This window comes from Ciconia boyciana, chromosome 17, assembly GCF_034638445.1.
Source record: "Ciconia boyciana chromosome 17, ASM3463844v1, whole genome shotgun sequence".
Lineage (NCBI taxonomy): Eukaryota > Metazoa > Chordata > Aves > Ciconiiformes > Ciconiidae > Ciconia > Ciconia boyciana.
The window spans coordinates 10,390,849-10,405,571 of NC_132950.1; the positions used below are offsets into that span (position 1 = coordinate 10,390,849).

General features: G+C 36.2%; 1 protein-coding gene across 7 annotated transcripts in view; it reads left to right on the top strand.

Moving 5' to 3' along the window:
* USP32 (ubiquitin specific peptidase 32) overlaps positions 1-14,723 on the top strand; it is an 84,173-nt gene that overhangs the window by 37,581 nt on the left and 31,869 nt on the right. For all 7 annotated transcript variants that reach the window (XR_012045511.1, XM_072882182.1, XM_072882187.1 and 4 more), the window contains exons 6-9: positions 10,406-10,537; positions 12,029-12,136; positions 12,916-13,031; positions 13,423-13,485. Coding sequence is in view for 6 of the 7 variants with exons in the window: in XM_072882182.1 (XP_072738283.1) it covers positions 10,406-10,537; positions 12,029-12,136; positions 12,916-13,031; positions 13,423-13,485 (419 nt within the window). In the remaining variant the exon portion in view is untranslated. The remainder of the gene's footprint in view (positions 1-10,405; positions 10,538-12,028; positions 12,137-12,915; positions 13,032-13,422; positions 13,486-14,723) is intronic.

The window sequence follows — 14,723 nt, forward strand, 5'->3', positions numbered from 1 at the left end:
CAGCACAAAAGCTTTACCCCAGGCCTCTGGATGTTACCTCAGAGCTTACTTCGATTTTTTTCATGGTTTGAAATTGAAACTTTTTCTGAACAATTTTTACTATGCTTTTTGCGGAATGTTTATTTATACTGAAACTGAGGTTTATAATTAAAAAAAAAGAGCTACTGTTTTAATAGATTTTATTTCATATTTAGTATTGCTCTCACTTCTTCTGTTTTTGATATACCTGTCACTGTTACCATCTGCAGCCAGGCTCTCAACTGTATTCCCAGGTACTTCAGATGCGCAAAATAAATTATTCAAGAAAGAAATGGTATTTAGACTGAAGACCATAATATTCTACTTTAGCCAACACACACCTATGTTCTTGTATCAAGAAGAAAGCCTTCCTTTCTTCAATTTATAGGCTATGAGATTTTTTCAGTTTTAAACAAAATATTAGAGAAATTAAGACTGAAGTGCTATAATTAAAAACAAAATTAAGGAGACTGGATGAGAAGCGTATTAAAAAAAGTGGATGGGAACAAAATCTGTTCCGATTCTTGGAAGAAAATTGTTCAGGTGATTCCATGTTATATTTGTTTCTACCATAGTAGATTATTTTTTTTTTCCTTTTCATTTTGTAGAGAGAGTATTTTCATCTTCTCATCTCAAATTTTTCAAGTTTTGGCTTAACAGAATCGCAGTGTAGTGGTTTAACCCCAGATGGCAACTCAGCCCCACACAGCCGTTCACTCACTCGCCCCGGTGCGATGGGGGAGAGAATCAGAAGAGTAAAAGTGAGAAAACTCCTGGGTTGAGATAAAGACAGTTTAACAGGTAAAGCAAAAGCCATGCACGCAAGCAAAGCAAAGCAAGGAATTCATTCACTCCTTCCCATGGGCAGGCAGATGTTCAGCCATCTCCAGGAAAGCAGGGCTCCATCACGCCTAACGGTGACTTGGGAAGACAAACGCCATCTCTCCGAACGTCCCCCCCTTTCTCCTTCTTCCCCAGCTTTCTGTGCTGAGCCTGACGCCATATGGTGTGGAATAGCCCTTTGGGCAGCTGGGGTCAGCTGTCCTGGCTGCGTCCCCTCCCTGCTTCTTCTGCACCTGGCAGAGCAGGGGAAGTGAAAAGTCCTTGATTTAGTACAAGCACTACTTAGCAACAACTAAAACATCTCTGTATTATCAACACTGTTTTCAGCACAAATCCAAAACATAGCCCCATACTAGCTACTATAAAGAAAATTAACTCTGTCCCAGGCAAAACCAGCACATGCAGTTACTTAATCAGTCTCTATCAAATCAAATTGCCTCAAGTACCTCAGTTTACATTTGAGCCTTTGTGATTGCAAGGACCTGTCAACTAATCACGGTGTCTCTGCTGCCATTTCAGCTCTGTAATCCTTTCCTGAGCATGCCTTCTGCAGGAGCGTAGTCTGTTTTCCATTTAATGAATCTTGTCCCCTCTGACTTCCAGTTACCTCTTTGACATCTTCAACTGTACTGTCTCAAATCTTGGCTTAATTGCTGTTACGTATACTGACTCCTTCATGAAGCAACTGTCTTGCTCTCTGTTTAAATTTACATAGTAGACTCATTGATCCTACCTCAGTGTAGCCATCATCTTTGTTGAAATTTCAGTCTTGAAATCAGCTTGCTCTGCCTCTTAGAAAGGTGTATCTTGTAATTCCTTATGTTTTAAGGTTAGAAGTTCAAGTAATATTCCTGTATTTGTTTTTAATCTCTGTATGATCAAGTCAGTTTATAATAATTTCATAACACTCCTGTGTATTGCAGCATCTGATACTGTAAACAGAATTACAGAAGGAAGCGTTTAATCTTCTTTCTTTTCTAGGAAACATGCATGCATGGTTGCTCTTTTACGTGTGTTAGTTCGTGTGCCTACATGTTCTGTTGGAGAAGTTACCAGGTTTTTTAAGCCTCGTGAAATATGTTTGCAGAGTTTTGGGTCTCTGGTGGGTGTTTCAACACAACCTGTGTTCTCAGGGGAAAAAAATTTAACTTCCAAAAAAAAAAATTAATTTCTGTTGCTATATATTGCATCAGACTACTGAGAAATTCAGTGTTTTCTAGCAGTTAGTGGTGGTCTCAGTTTCTTTACTGACAGCTTACTTTCATAAGCCGTTGGCTGAGTGTAATGAAGGTAGAACTGAGTGAAAAATTAAGTTTTCCATTGTTAGGATTAAAAAGCTGAAATAAAATAAAGTATTTGAGAGCATTTGAAGCCATTATTGAATCTTCAAGTACATGTCAGATCTGGGGTCAAGCTTTTCATTGTATTCCAGAAAACTGTAGCTTACATGTATTTTTGAATCAGTAAAATGTTTCAAACTGCATACTGTCCACAGGCTCAGTATACTTAACCAAATTTGGAAAGGTCATATGACAGTTGTGTTTGGACCTCTAGGTACAATTAAATTTTACTGTATTTTTGTTACTTTCCAGCTAAATATTGTAATAAGAAAAAAGATAAAGTAGTTGTGCTGTGTTACGATCTCTGCAGCCCGATATCTTTCAAATGACAGATGTGGAAAACTGACAGGAATTTAAGATAGTAGGAAGATGAACTGGTGAACTAACCTGCTGGTGAACTAACCAGGCTCCCCCAGGTCTGGATAAATACTTTGTTTATAATGTAACCAATGATTTCCCTTATGATTTGAGACAGTATAGGAATCTCATACAAAGATGCAGAAGTAACGAAAGTACAAGTGCTTGAGCTCTTGAAAGTAATTGCAGTAAAGTATGAATACTTGGGTCCTTGCTATTTTGTTTTTTTAAGTTTAATAATTACAGTCTAGTCAGGTCAATCTAAAGACTAAGAAATTTAGTACAAAAGTATTCTTAATGCAGCTGAACGTGTAAAACAGTAAGAGCTGTTACGACAGTTCCTTTTCTCCAAACCAAGACTTGTTTTTAATACTTTTACCTGGGATAGTGGTTTGCCTTTTGGGAGAACAAGTAACTGAAATAATTTTTAGTAGACCTAGGCAAACGCTGTTAGCAGAATACAGTGAAAGAATGAAAGGTTTTAAGATTACTTTTATTGTAAAATGAAAACTAATTTGTGAAACTTGCTATTGCAATTATGAATTTCTCACCTGGCTGCTGGACTCTGTCTGGGTCGCAGCGTGCCCTCTCCTGCTTCAAGTTTCAGACCCTCCAACCAAGCCTTACCTCCTCTCACAGTGTGCTTCCCATTAAACATCTTGAATAATATGTCAGAGACATGAAAAATTGCAGTGATAAAAATAGTGAAAGTTATTAACATTGATTTAGAAACAGACAGCGAACATTTTATTGCAAAGCATCAGTGACTCCATTTAAATTTGCTTAATGAGCCAAGCTATCAGGGAAACAAAGGAATTCTAATTTTGCATTTGTAAATAACATTTATTTTGGTATGCAGATGACTTTAATTATATTTCTCAACACATAATTAGAAATGAAATTTTAAAGTTACAGGAAGTTGCACACACTTGCTGCTTTTAATCACATTTTGTTCCATTTCACTTAAATCATAAATATAAATAATTTCATTTGAAAGCTACAAAAATAGCTTAAGTTTCTCTTGGACCTTTGTTCCCAAAAAGCAGTTTCAGGGATATGAGTCTCTCCTACACCTGAATACTGACCAACTAGCACTAGTTTGGATTTTCTTGGTTTTGTAGTATGATTGGATACCTTTTGATTTTTTTTTTTTTTTTTTTTTTTTAAACCATAATATTGAATAGCACTGTAGTGGAACATGTAAATCAAAGATGAATCCTGTCAGGGACTACTACCAACACTAAAATTCTCCGTAGGGGAATATTGCCCCAAATCATTATACATCCTTAATAATTACAAATTAAACACCTAATCTTCTGTGCTACTCTAAGTCCAGATGCAGTAGTTCAACAATACAACAGTTCTCGGCCACTGGAGGGTGTCATTTTGTTGCCTGCCCTGGCTGGTTTGCACTCTTGTAGGTATCGGAGTGGAACTGACTCCATCCTACCTGCAAAGTACAGCTTTCTGTGGCTTAGTGCGGCAGACAGACGTATGGGAACACGAGGCACATGGAAGGGTCTCCTGTCCCACCAAGTGCAGGCCCTGGGGGGGTCACTGTATCATTCCTTTCAGAAGAAACTGAGGCTTATTGGGTTTTATTTTTTTTTCTCCACTTGGGGAAAATTATCCCAGTACATCTTCTACATGTATTTGTGAGCAGTTTATGTCTTAATTTTCTGTCAGCATTGTCCTTGGTTTCAGACAGTCTCTGCTCTCCTTCCTTTTTACTGCTCAGTATAAATGCAAGTGACTCTTATGTTTCTTCTTGACCTTTTTGTCAAAGTAAAATGAGCTCAGTTCAGGTCTGTGTCGGACCAGGTGCCTCCATCCCCTGTTCCATCTCAGGCTTGGGTAGTATGTTGGTGTCATACTGACTCCAGGTGAGACCTCACTGGTTTCCTTCATTTGGCTGGAAATACTTCTGCTGCTGCAATGTATGTGGTGGTTGCCTTTTTTGTGACTGTGTCATTTTGGTGTGTCTCAGTGTCATGTGATGGGCTTATATACTCAGGTTTTCAGTCCTTTTCCATGGGGAGAATTCTCCCATTTATCAGAGGGGTTACTGGTTTCAAACTGACAGACCATGTAATTTGTACTTCTTTGTTACCCAGTTCTTGTGTCACTGAGTTCTTATTAAATAGCATCCTAATTCTCCTTTGAATTGAAGAGCCTCTCTTCTGTCATCAGAAAAATTCATCAAAATGCTCCTGCTTTTTCTGACAGCTCTTACATACTGAGATGCAGTAAGACAGTGTGTAATCAGTATAATAATTATATTTTAGAACATACAGTTATCACTAATTCAACATAATAAATGAGAGAAGCCCTGGATAACCAGACAGCATGGTTGAAATGGAAGAGCGAGTTTTTGAAATAGTATAAAATGGAAACTGAATGTTGTGGAATTAACCTCTTCTATCAGAGATGGGTTTATAAACCTGTAGGGCTTTATGGTAAGATGAAGATGTCTGTAAAAGGAAAGTGAAATTAAGCGATCACTTAACTTTGCTCACATTAAAAGGCTGTCCATATGTTAAATACGTGTTCTGTAGCTTGCCCACTTCAGTTGTGGTACCATTCTTGAAACACCATCTCTTAATGATGTATGGAAGGCCACTAGAAGACAATTCTGAGGATTTTGGATTTATTAAAGGTGCCTTTAAGAGCATATTTCATTCTGTGCTATTTTCTTCCAAGTGTGCGAACTCTTGTGCTTTGAGAGGAACTGTAGTGTTTAATACCTCTTCTGTATGGGGTCCCATCTTAAGGCAGTGATACACTGTATTCTGCTAGATAAACACCTGGCTAGTCGTGTCTGGCACACAAGGATCTTGGTTCAAGTTATAATATTTATTTCTCTGTGTGTCCATTTATCCCCCATTTTTCCCCAGTTAGGGGGGGAAAAAAAAAGATGAAAGTATTACAGCAGACTAGGCCAATAAGAAAAAGCCTCAGTGTCACTTAATCTGCGTCTTGCCACTTTGTTATCCTCTTAGTTCCCAGGCTGTTTTATGTCTCGGGGAGCAGCTCTCTGTGCCCAGGTCCCAGAGTCTTCTGTGTGTTAATTTGAAAGCGACAGGCAAGTGTGTTTAGTCAGAAATACTGTTTGGTGTTCAGTCATTCGGTCTCTGGTTCTGACTCAGCCGTTGCACGATGAAGAGCTCTCTCTGCGACTGGGAACTGGGCTTTACGGGGAGGATATAATGGTAAACAGTAAAACAAACCAAGTTTCTGTTAAAATGTTGGGAATATGGTATGCTTCTACTGCTGTGAGCCAGAGAGGATTGTACCAATAGGTGGGTAAAAATTAAAGTTTTAAAATATGTTTAAATACTTTGTTAATTCTGGTCGTATAAAGAATTGTAATAAATAGTGCCTGAAATGAAAACACGTATTTAAATTTTTTTCTAAGACAGAAGATTATTCATGGCTTGCTACCTATGTAATATTTAAGAAGGGCATACATTTCATGGAAATGGCATTAAAATGAAGGATGCTTTTTTTGGTGTTTATCACTGTCATGCAACCTGACTGTCAATCACAGTGTGGCAGCTGGTTTTAAATTAACTCATTTTTAGTTGATTTACAGTTTCTCAGATGCATATTTTTGCTGAAAACATTTACCTGTTCGTCCTTTAACATATGAAGACTGTAGCTGGAGGTGTACCTGACATTATCATTCCTCTGATTATACTTGTCTAATTCTTAGAGAATTGAACTAAGAAACACTATCCATAATTTTACAGATCTGAAAGTTTTTCATATTTTTAATGGACAAGTGATGAGGGAGACATAAAATAGCATATGGTAGTAAACTGGTAGTATATGGTTAAATTTCACAGGTGCATAATATCTCCATGTGACCTCAAATAATTGTATCATGTATTTAATTGGCAAAAATGAATACTTACTTGGCCTAGAAAGCCAGTCTGTTCTGATGTTTTGGGCTATATTGTATATATAAGATACATTTTTAAAAATAATCATAAGTTATTGACGTTAAAATTTGATCTACTGAATGAAAGCCCGGTTCACACTTCCTGATGTGATTTGAACAGGCATTAGGAAAAAAATTTATTCTTTGAGAAGGTAAAATCCTTTATCTATATAAAACCTCTTTAGAATATGGCATTTTTTTCATACACATTAGTATGTTTGGATAATAAGTGCAGTCTGCTTTTATCATGCTTCATTTAAACTTCAATAACAAATATGATTGTATGTATATATCATAAATTGCAAGAGATTTCTTTCAGTTTACATTCATGGAGGAATAGATGGTGCACTACATAGCCTGAGACTGATTTACAAGATTATGTGCAAAAAAATCACTCTGGAGAAATCAAATTATGTAACAGCTGGCTTTTCAACTGCAGAGTTAAACTTTCACGTGTGCTGTAATCCAGTAAATCCTTCTGCATTTTATGTCAGTGAAACTATTGCAGTGGGCTACAATTCATTGTTACTACGAATGAATAATATTCTTTTGTCACATTTTTACTTGTGTTCAACCTCAGTTGTGTAAGTCTAATCAGTACAAAGAAAGTTATTTACTATTTTGTGAGTTTTACTTTCTAAAATGTTTGGCTCTTCTGCAGAAAGTCAATACACTGGACCTATCTTGGCTATCATGTCAATGTAGCACTTATGCTAATACTTACCAGCTATTCTTTTGAAGATGGTTATTTGAAAATTCTTTTAAATGACCATGTAATTTCAACCCCTGCTTGACAGAAACGCAGATAAGATGCTTTCTGATAACCTTTCTTTTCTGAGATTAAAATAATAAAGCAATAAAGTTAGCATTGTAGAAACTCTGTGAAGTACAATTGAAGAAATGGAGTACAACTAGGTTCTATTATAGATGTTTGAGAAAGGTTCTCTGGCAAAATAAAACCGTCTTTCAGTTCTTCCTTACTAAAGGTAAACAATGCACCTGCCAGTGAAAGCAGGTTTCTGCAGATTTACTCTTCAGTAAAGACAATGTGCGCTTCTTTATGTTTTTTGAATATTCTTAGTGTTGCATCGTTTCAATAATGAAGTGCAACTAGCACATTTGTTATTCTTCCTAGTCACAAAGGTAGATTAAAAGGAAACAAAGTGATTTACATGCTCATGCTCAAGAGAGTTAGCGTAATGCTCTTGTATTTGCTAATGAGAGCAATAATGTGTATGTGCAATTCTTCTAAATGACAGTACAAACTTGCCCTTTATGTGCAGTTGTTTAGGGAGTATAATAGTACTGTGATTCTCTTCATGCACTTAAGGTTCTCTCTCATAAAGTGGCTTTTACCTTTCATTTGTTATCTTACTTTTTGTTTATTTCTGTTCTTGAAACTCCATGAATATACTTTTTCTTGTATTTCCTGCGGAATACTAGTACTCTAGTCCTAATGTCATGTCTTGCGAGCTCTTTCTTGTCAGTACTGTAGCATCCTGATATCTGTAGCGGCAATAAGATTGAGGGAAAGAGTATTTTATTTGGTAGATTTTTCTCTCATCTGTTGATATGCTGACCGTTGTGGGACAGGTATGTCATTAAATCATCAAGACATCTCTGTATTTCTTGGAACATACCAGATGCAGTTCTGCATCACTTGACTATTCTGCTTAGGATCATGAAACTGCTTACATCTGTGGCAGTCCTAAGTATGTATGATGTTTCTGTATGCTGATCTTCAAAGAAATAACTATTTCTCTTCCTTGATTTCTAGTAGAATAATGTTGCTTTATATGTTTAGATTACTGCTTCCTTATGTACTGGGGACAGACTTTTTAGTAGGGCCTATAGCGATAGGACAAGGGCTAGTGGTTCTAAACTAAAAGAGGGTAGATTCAGACTAGATGTTAGGAAGACATTTTTTATGATGAGGGTGGTGAAGCACCAGCACAGGTTGCCCAGAGAGGTGGTGGATGCCCCATCCCTGGAAACATTCAAGGTCAGGCTGGACGGGGCTCTAAGCAACCTGATCTAGTTGAAGATGTCCCTGCTCACTGCAGGGGGCTTGGACTAGATGACCTTTAAAGGTCCCTTCCAACCCAAATGATTCTATGCTTGCAACACAACCAAGAGCCAGGAGATGATAAGCCACATAAGGGAACTGATCCATCTAGGAAGGAGAAAGGAAATCAGTTTAGTTTTTCTTCTGGATCAGTTCTCTTATCTCACTTACTATGTAAATGCACAATAGCTGATAATGATGCAAGTGAGGATGCTGCAGCACGTGTCTGGGGTTAAGGGGGAAGGTAAACTTTCTCTGTTCAGCCTGAAGTTATGTTAGCTTAACGTGACCCTAGAACTGCAGCTTTGGTGTGGGTGTTCTGCATGCTAGTATATGGTCTGTCTAGTGATTGTATCGAATGTACAGAGGAAAAGGAGGACGTGTTTTCACTAATGTTACTTTTCTAGTTAGACTGTCTAAAAATATTTTACAGGAAGATGCAAACCCCTTCCACTCCTCCAACTCTACTTCAGATATTAATCTTTTGTTAAAATTTTTCCAAACTTTCTACTGATGAGGGTAAGATATTGTGTGGTTTTTGGTCCATTATATGATGTGCCTGATGCGTGGTTACAACTAGTTCATGCTTATTGCAGGCTACCTAAGTTGCTATTGTGATTAAATTACTACTCCTAATGACAGAAATAGGAAAATAAATCAATAAAATTTCAATTTGACATATAACTCCTTTTGGGTGTCTTCTGTTCTTAAGCCTTACAGGATTATTATTGTTTCTGTAGACTAAACCAGGCCAAATAGCTCAAGTTAAACCTATTAGAAAGCTGGCGTGGATTTAAAGACTCAGAACCATCTGGGAATGGGATCACACGTAGTGGTTCTTAATATAGACAGCTTTGTCATTACATATCTATTTGAGAACCAATTAATTTGCACTGACCTAAAGCAGTGTTGTGACACACTTGCATATGTAAAAAGGTTAAAAGTATTGTTGAGCAGAAACTTAATATTTTTATATTTATATTTAACTTCAAGGATAAAATGTAAGGAGACTGGCATTAGTTTATAATGTTTTGAAAGAAAACACAAGTTCTGCCTCTGGCTATTTTTATTCAGCTTTGCCTAGCACCATGTTTTACTCATTGTTGGTTTTGGGGTTTTGGTTTTTTTTCTCCTTCTTTAAATTAGCTTGTAAGTTCCTCCATATAAAGTGTCTTCTAGGTTTGTATAATCACTCCCCAATGTTGACTGGGCTTCGAAGTGCATCTACAGTATAAATAATAAAGTGAAACAAACTATATTTGGAAAAAAATAATGCTGAGATACAGTGTTTAAATGTCACATTAAAATGTAACCTTATTACTGTATAAGAAAGCTACAAATTTCAAATAGGAATTTTTCAAGAGCAGCCAAGTACTAAATTTTTTTTTTTTTCCATAAAAGTTCTGGGATGTTTTTTTAAATGCTACTTCACATCCTTTTAGAGGATTTAAATACTGGATACCTTGGGAAAATAAGATATTGCGCATATAATCTGCCAGTTCAGTTCACCAAGAAGAAAGATGTGAAAATGAAGAGACTGCTGGAGCCTTTAGCAGTGGGAAAAGTTCATTTCTGTATTTCTTAACACTTGTGATGATCTGTTATTGATGGTGAACTCCTAGATGGTGAACAGGTAAGATGATTCTGTAGATAAAGAAGGTAAAATCGGACCTTTATTTCTCTACTGCTTGTATTTTTAATTTTTATATGCAGGAGTCAGACATAAAAAAAATAATATAATTTCTCTTTGTGACAAAATAATGCTGCATTTTTATTTGGTGCTGAATTCTAACGTGGTCTAGATATTACCAAAAATTTCTTTTATTTTTGTTGATTATACAGTGGAAGAATCCGACATCATCGATCTCGAAAAACGATACTGGCTGCTAAAAGCTCAATCAAGAACTGGACGTTTTGATTTAGAAACATTTGCCCCCTTAGTTTCCCCTCCTATTCATCCATCTCTGAGTGAAGGTATGGAACTTAAATCAAACGTGTGAGGAAGTGATGTTGCTGTGGTGTTCAGTACCTGATGATCTACTGAGATACAAATTTTATGGCTTTAAAAGTGGGCCTATTTTAAAATGTATTTTAAGCTTAAATTACAAAGATTCATTCCACTGAGTTCTGAATGTTTGAAAATGAGAAAAGATGCCTGAGAAATCTCTATTTGTTGGGAAATGATGAAGGAAGTGGTGCTTCTGTGTGTTGCATTCTTACTACTTGTCAGGAAATATGTCAAACTTTATGTAAAATTTTCCCTGTAGTTGCTTAAAATTTTTTATTGGGTTCCTTAAGATTTTGTAATGACAAAATATACTGCTGTCCCTGAATGAGGTAAAATAGAAGAACATTTTTAAACTGACAAATGTGAGTTTCATCTATTAAATGACAATTCAGCATGCAAGTCAGAAGTTGTATCATACAGTCTTCCCTAACAGTGTAAGCTAAGGAAGATTTGGTTCAGAAGGCTTGGTCAGAAGATTTGTATGTTGCAATGCAGACATATTAATAACCAAGCTGGTCTTTCAAGTTGAAGCCACTCTAGTAATAGCTGGAGGTTGCAATTGTCTAATTGCCATTTACTGCACAACATAAGGACATTAAGTAACATTCTACTTACATGCTAGCTTTTGCCTGCAGTCCTAGAGCGACAATTTTTTATCACCAAATGGTCAGCTTTACTGACAAGTGGCAGCAGTAAGTAGAAAATGGGAAATTCATCTGCACTGGATGCAAGCTGTTAAAACACCAGAACTTATGTTCAATTCAATAGGGATATCTCCCTACATCCTTTTGCTCATAAGTGTGTTTTATCTACTTAGTGATAGAAATTTACACAGCTGCTATGGGGAAACTTGAATGGTTTCTGGTCATTCCATATGTCTTCTGTGGATAGTGCAACTGAGTCATTGTCACTAAAAAAATTTTCTTATGGGATAAAAAAAAGTTGTACGTGCTGAATGAATAGAACTCTTAAATCATTTGAAGGCTGGTAACTAAAACTCGCAACAGACTTAGGGCCAAATTTGCAATGGGATTCAGTGATTTTCATAGGAGTTTCTATTGGGCGCTTTGGAAAAGCCAAAGCGTTTGGCATCTGAGTACCTTTACTATTTTGGTCCTTTAGCTTTTGTGAAAATGCTTGTCCTGACCATACTGGTTTAGATGTACACTCTATATTACAAGGAAGGCATGAGAGTAAGGCTACTGTTCAGAATTCTCGATTCCCTCCCCACCCTACCCCTGGCTTTGTCTAGCCATACATGAGTGATCTAATTCACCTTTAAAATTGTCTTGGCAGTGCTTAATTATCTTTATTACACTTAGTAAGATAGTTATAATCATAAGTGTTCGTACTTCTCCTTGCAAATGTTAACCAATAACCCTTCATGTAAATGCTAAGTATGATTGTCAGCTGTTTCAGCCAGATGCTGTAACAGGAGATGCTTTTGTGGTTTGCAGGTTTGTTTAACGCTTTTGATGAAAACCGAGACAATCACATAGATTTTAAAGAAATTTCCTGTGGGCTCTCGGCATGTTGCAGGGGACCCTTGGCAGAAAGACAGAAGTGTAAGTATGCAAAATGTTAACCATTAATTGTAGAGAAGTTTTTCAGTTTAAGCAATGAAGTTTAGTTGTTTCCGCCTTTTTAGAAACTTTTTCCACTGAACAAGTGTGTGTCTGTGAAAGGTGACAGACTTTAGAAGTTAAAAATTTAAAGGAGTTTTAAATATCAAGGCTTCCTTTTATAAAGGATGATTAAACCTAATTCTGTATATTTTATAACTTATCCATAGCTTCATATAAATTATCAACCTGTTTGGGCCAAAAAATATATTTCAGAAGTTATTTTGCAGTGTTCTACATTATGACGCAGAAGTGTGTATCTCAATATAGAAAGTGCAAACACTCATCTATTCATTATATATAATATAAAATGAACGTCCTATTTGATTGTCTTGTGATAAATAGCATGTTCTGGCTTGTTTACTGTCTGGTTTTCAGCTGCCTCCCTGCAACATTCTTGTGTTTTGAAATACCTTTGTTCCATACTTTTCCAAAGCCATATTGCTGCAACTTAAAAGCTATCATTCACTGGAAATTTCTGGATGCACATATGTTCCCTGCTCTGTCACATCAGAAAACACAGCACAGAATTGCAGGAACCTAGATTTCAGTTTATTAAACACAGCTGCTCCATTTCCTCACTACCACACATGCATCCTGCCTCATCAAAACTGTCAGTACTAAATCATGTTCTTGTGACTCTGCAGACTTACATTCTGCAAGAAACAAAGAATAGTTGTTGAGTAGTTCTAACACAGAAAAGTACATTCCTTTCTTCTCAGTTTGCTTCAAGGTTTTTGACATTGACCGGGATGGTGTGTTGTCTCGCACTGAACTTAAAGAAATGGTGGTTGCACTTTTAGAGGTCTGGAAAGATAACCGTACTGATAAAATACCTGTAAGTTATATTTGGTTTTTTTATTCTTTTGCTTCTGTTTCTTAGTCATCCTTCAAAAGTAGGAATGTGAATGTTGTTTGAACGTGGTTTCAGTGAAATACAGGCTTCCTTGAACTATCTTAGCTGAGGAGTATTGATAACTGGATGTAACTTACCTGGCATAACTTTGACCTCCCACTAACCAAAGCAGAATGATTTGACTATAATGTATGCTGTTTCGTATAAAGAAACCTTATGTACAAAAGTACAACTGTCTGGAAGCACTGAGTTGCAAATTACATAGAGGTATCATCAACCATTTCTTACAGTTGTATTTTTATTCTGAACACATGCAGCTCCAGAGAGTGCTGTGAGAATTCAACTCTGTTTTCTAATCCTTTTGTTTGTTTAGGAATTGGACATGGATTTGTCTGAAATTGTAGAAGATATTTTGAATATGCATGATACCACAAAGGTAGGAATTTGCTGTTCTTTCCTTGTCATTTTTATACCCTAGTATCTCCGGTGTATTTATAAGAAAGAAAGTAAAATCCTGTGCTTTCTTTAAAGCAGAGATGTGTCAATAAAAGAATCTCTTTCAAGAAATGTCAGTTTTCCATTAAAATTTTCCACATTGTTCTGTAAGAGAAAGAACATGTTTGAATTTTATAAGCCATTTTTATATATGAAACTAAACCAAAAATACATAACCAGATGAAATTAATTTGAAGCATATACTGTTTGCAAGGCTTTGCTATGCATAATTAATGCCAGTTTTAAATCTGATGCTTGACTTTTGTTCTGGAGAAACTGCTCTTTTGTTTCATGTTAAAAATGATCTTATGAAGAAAGGGGTAGTGCATTAGTGTATCTTATATTTTATGCTGTGTAAAGACACATTATCCTCCTATGCTGGAAGAGAACTGTATTAATTCAATAGTAACTTATGCATTATCATTATCAAACTACTTTGTTTGCAATGATATTATATACAACCAGTGAACTATATACGACAATACTGTTTCAGAGCTAAGTATCTGTGAAACTGGAGGCATCTGTCATGACTGTCGTGACACACAGCAAAACGTCGTAGTAGTTGATATTGTGCTTTATAGTTAGCTGTGCATAAATCTTTAATTATGTTCTTGCTTTTTTGAGATAGGCACTGTCATCTGCAAACAATATAGGGGAAGTTGTTTCCATTATTTCATCCCTCGCTTCACTAATTAGGAAGAGTGTATGGAAACTATAAGTAATTTAAGAAAAACTATAAAGAATGTCTAGAAATGCTTAATTACTTGTTTGAATAGTTGTCTTGCCTGCTTGTACTCCAACAAAGTGGTGGGCAAATATTTTATTATAATTCGTTCATTACCAAAGCAGTAGAAAATACGGCTTCAATGACCTCTTTCTTTCATCCTTTGAGGTTTTTATTGTTTCCTTTTTTAAAAAGGGTAGTTTATAAGCAAGTGTATAGCAGTCTCGTTTCTACAAAGAGTTAAAAAGAAGACTAAGTCTTCAGAATATCTTTCATAGTTGCATCATGAATGTGGTGCTGGAAAGAGCTGATGGTGCAGTAATTGCATAAATTACTTAACCTCTTTTCATATGTTAGCTTTGACCTGTGTGAACTCTGGAGAAAATGGTCTGTAGGAAGAGGTGCAGTAACTCCCACTGCTGTAAAAATGGCTATGAATTGTATTACAATATAAA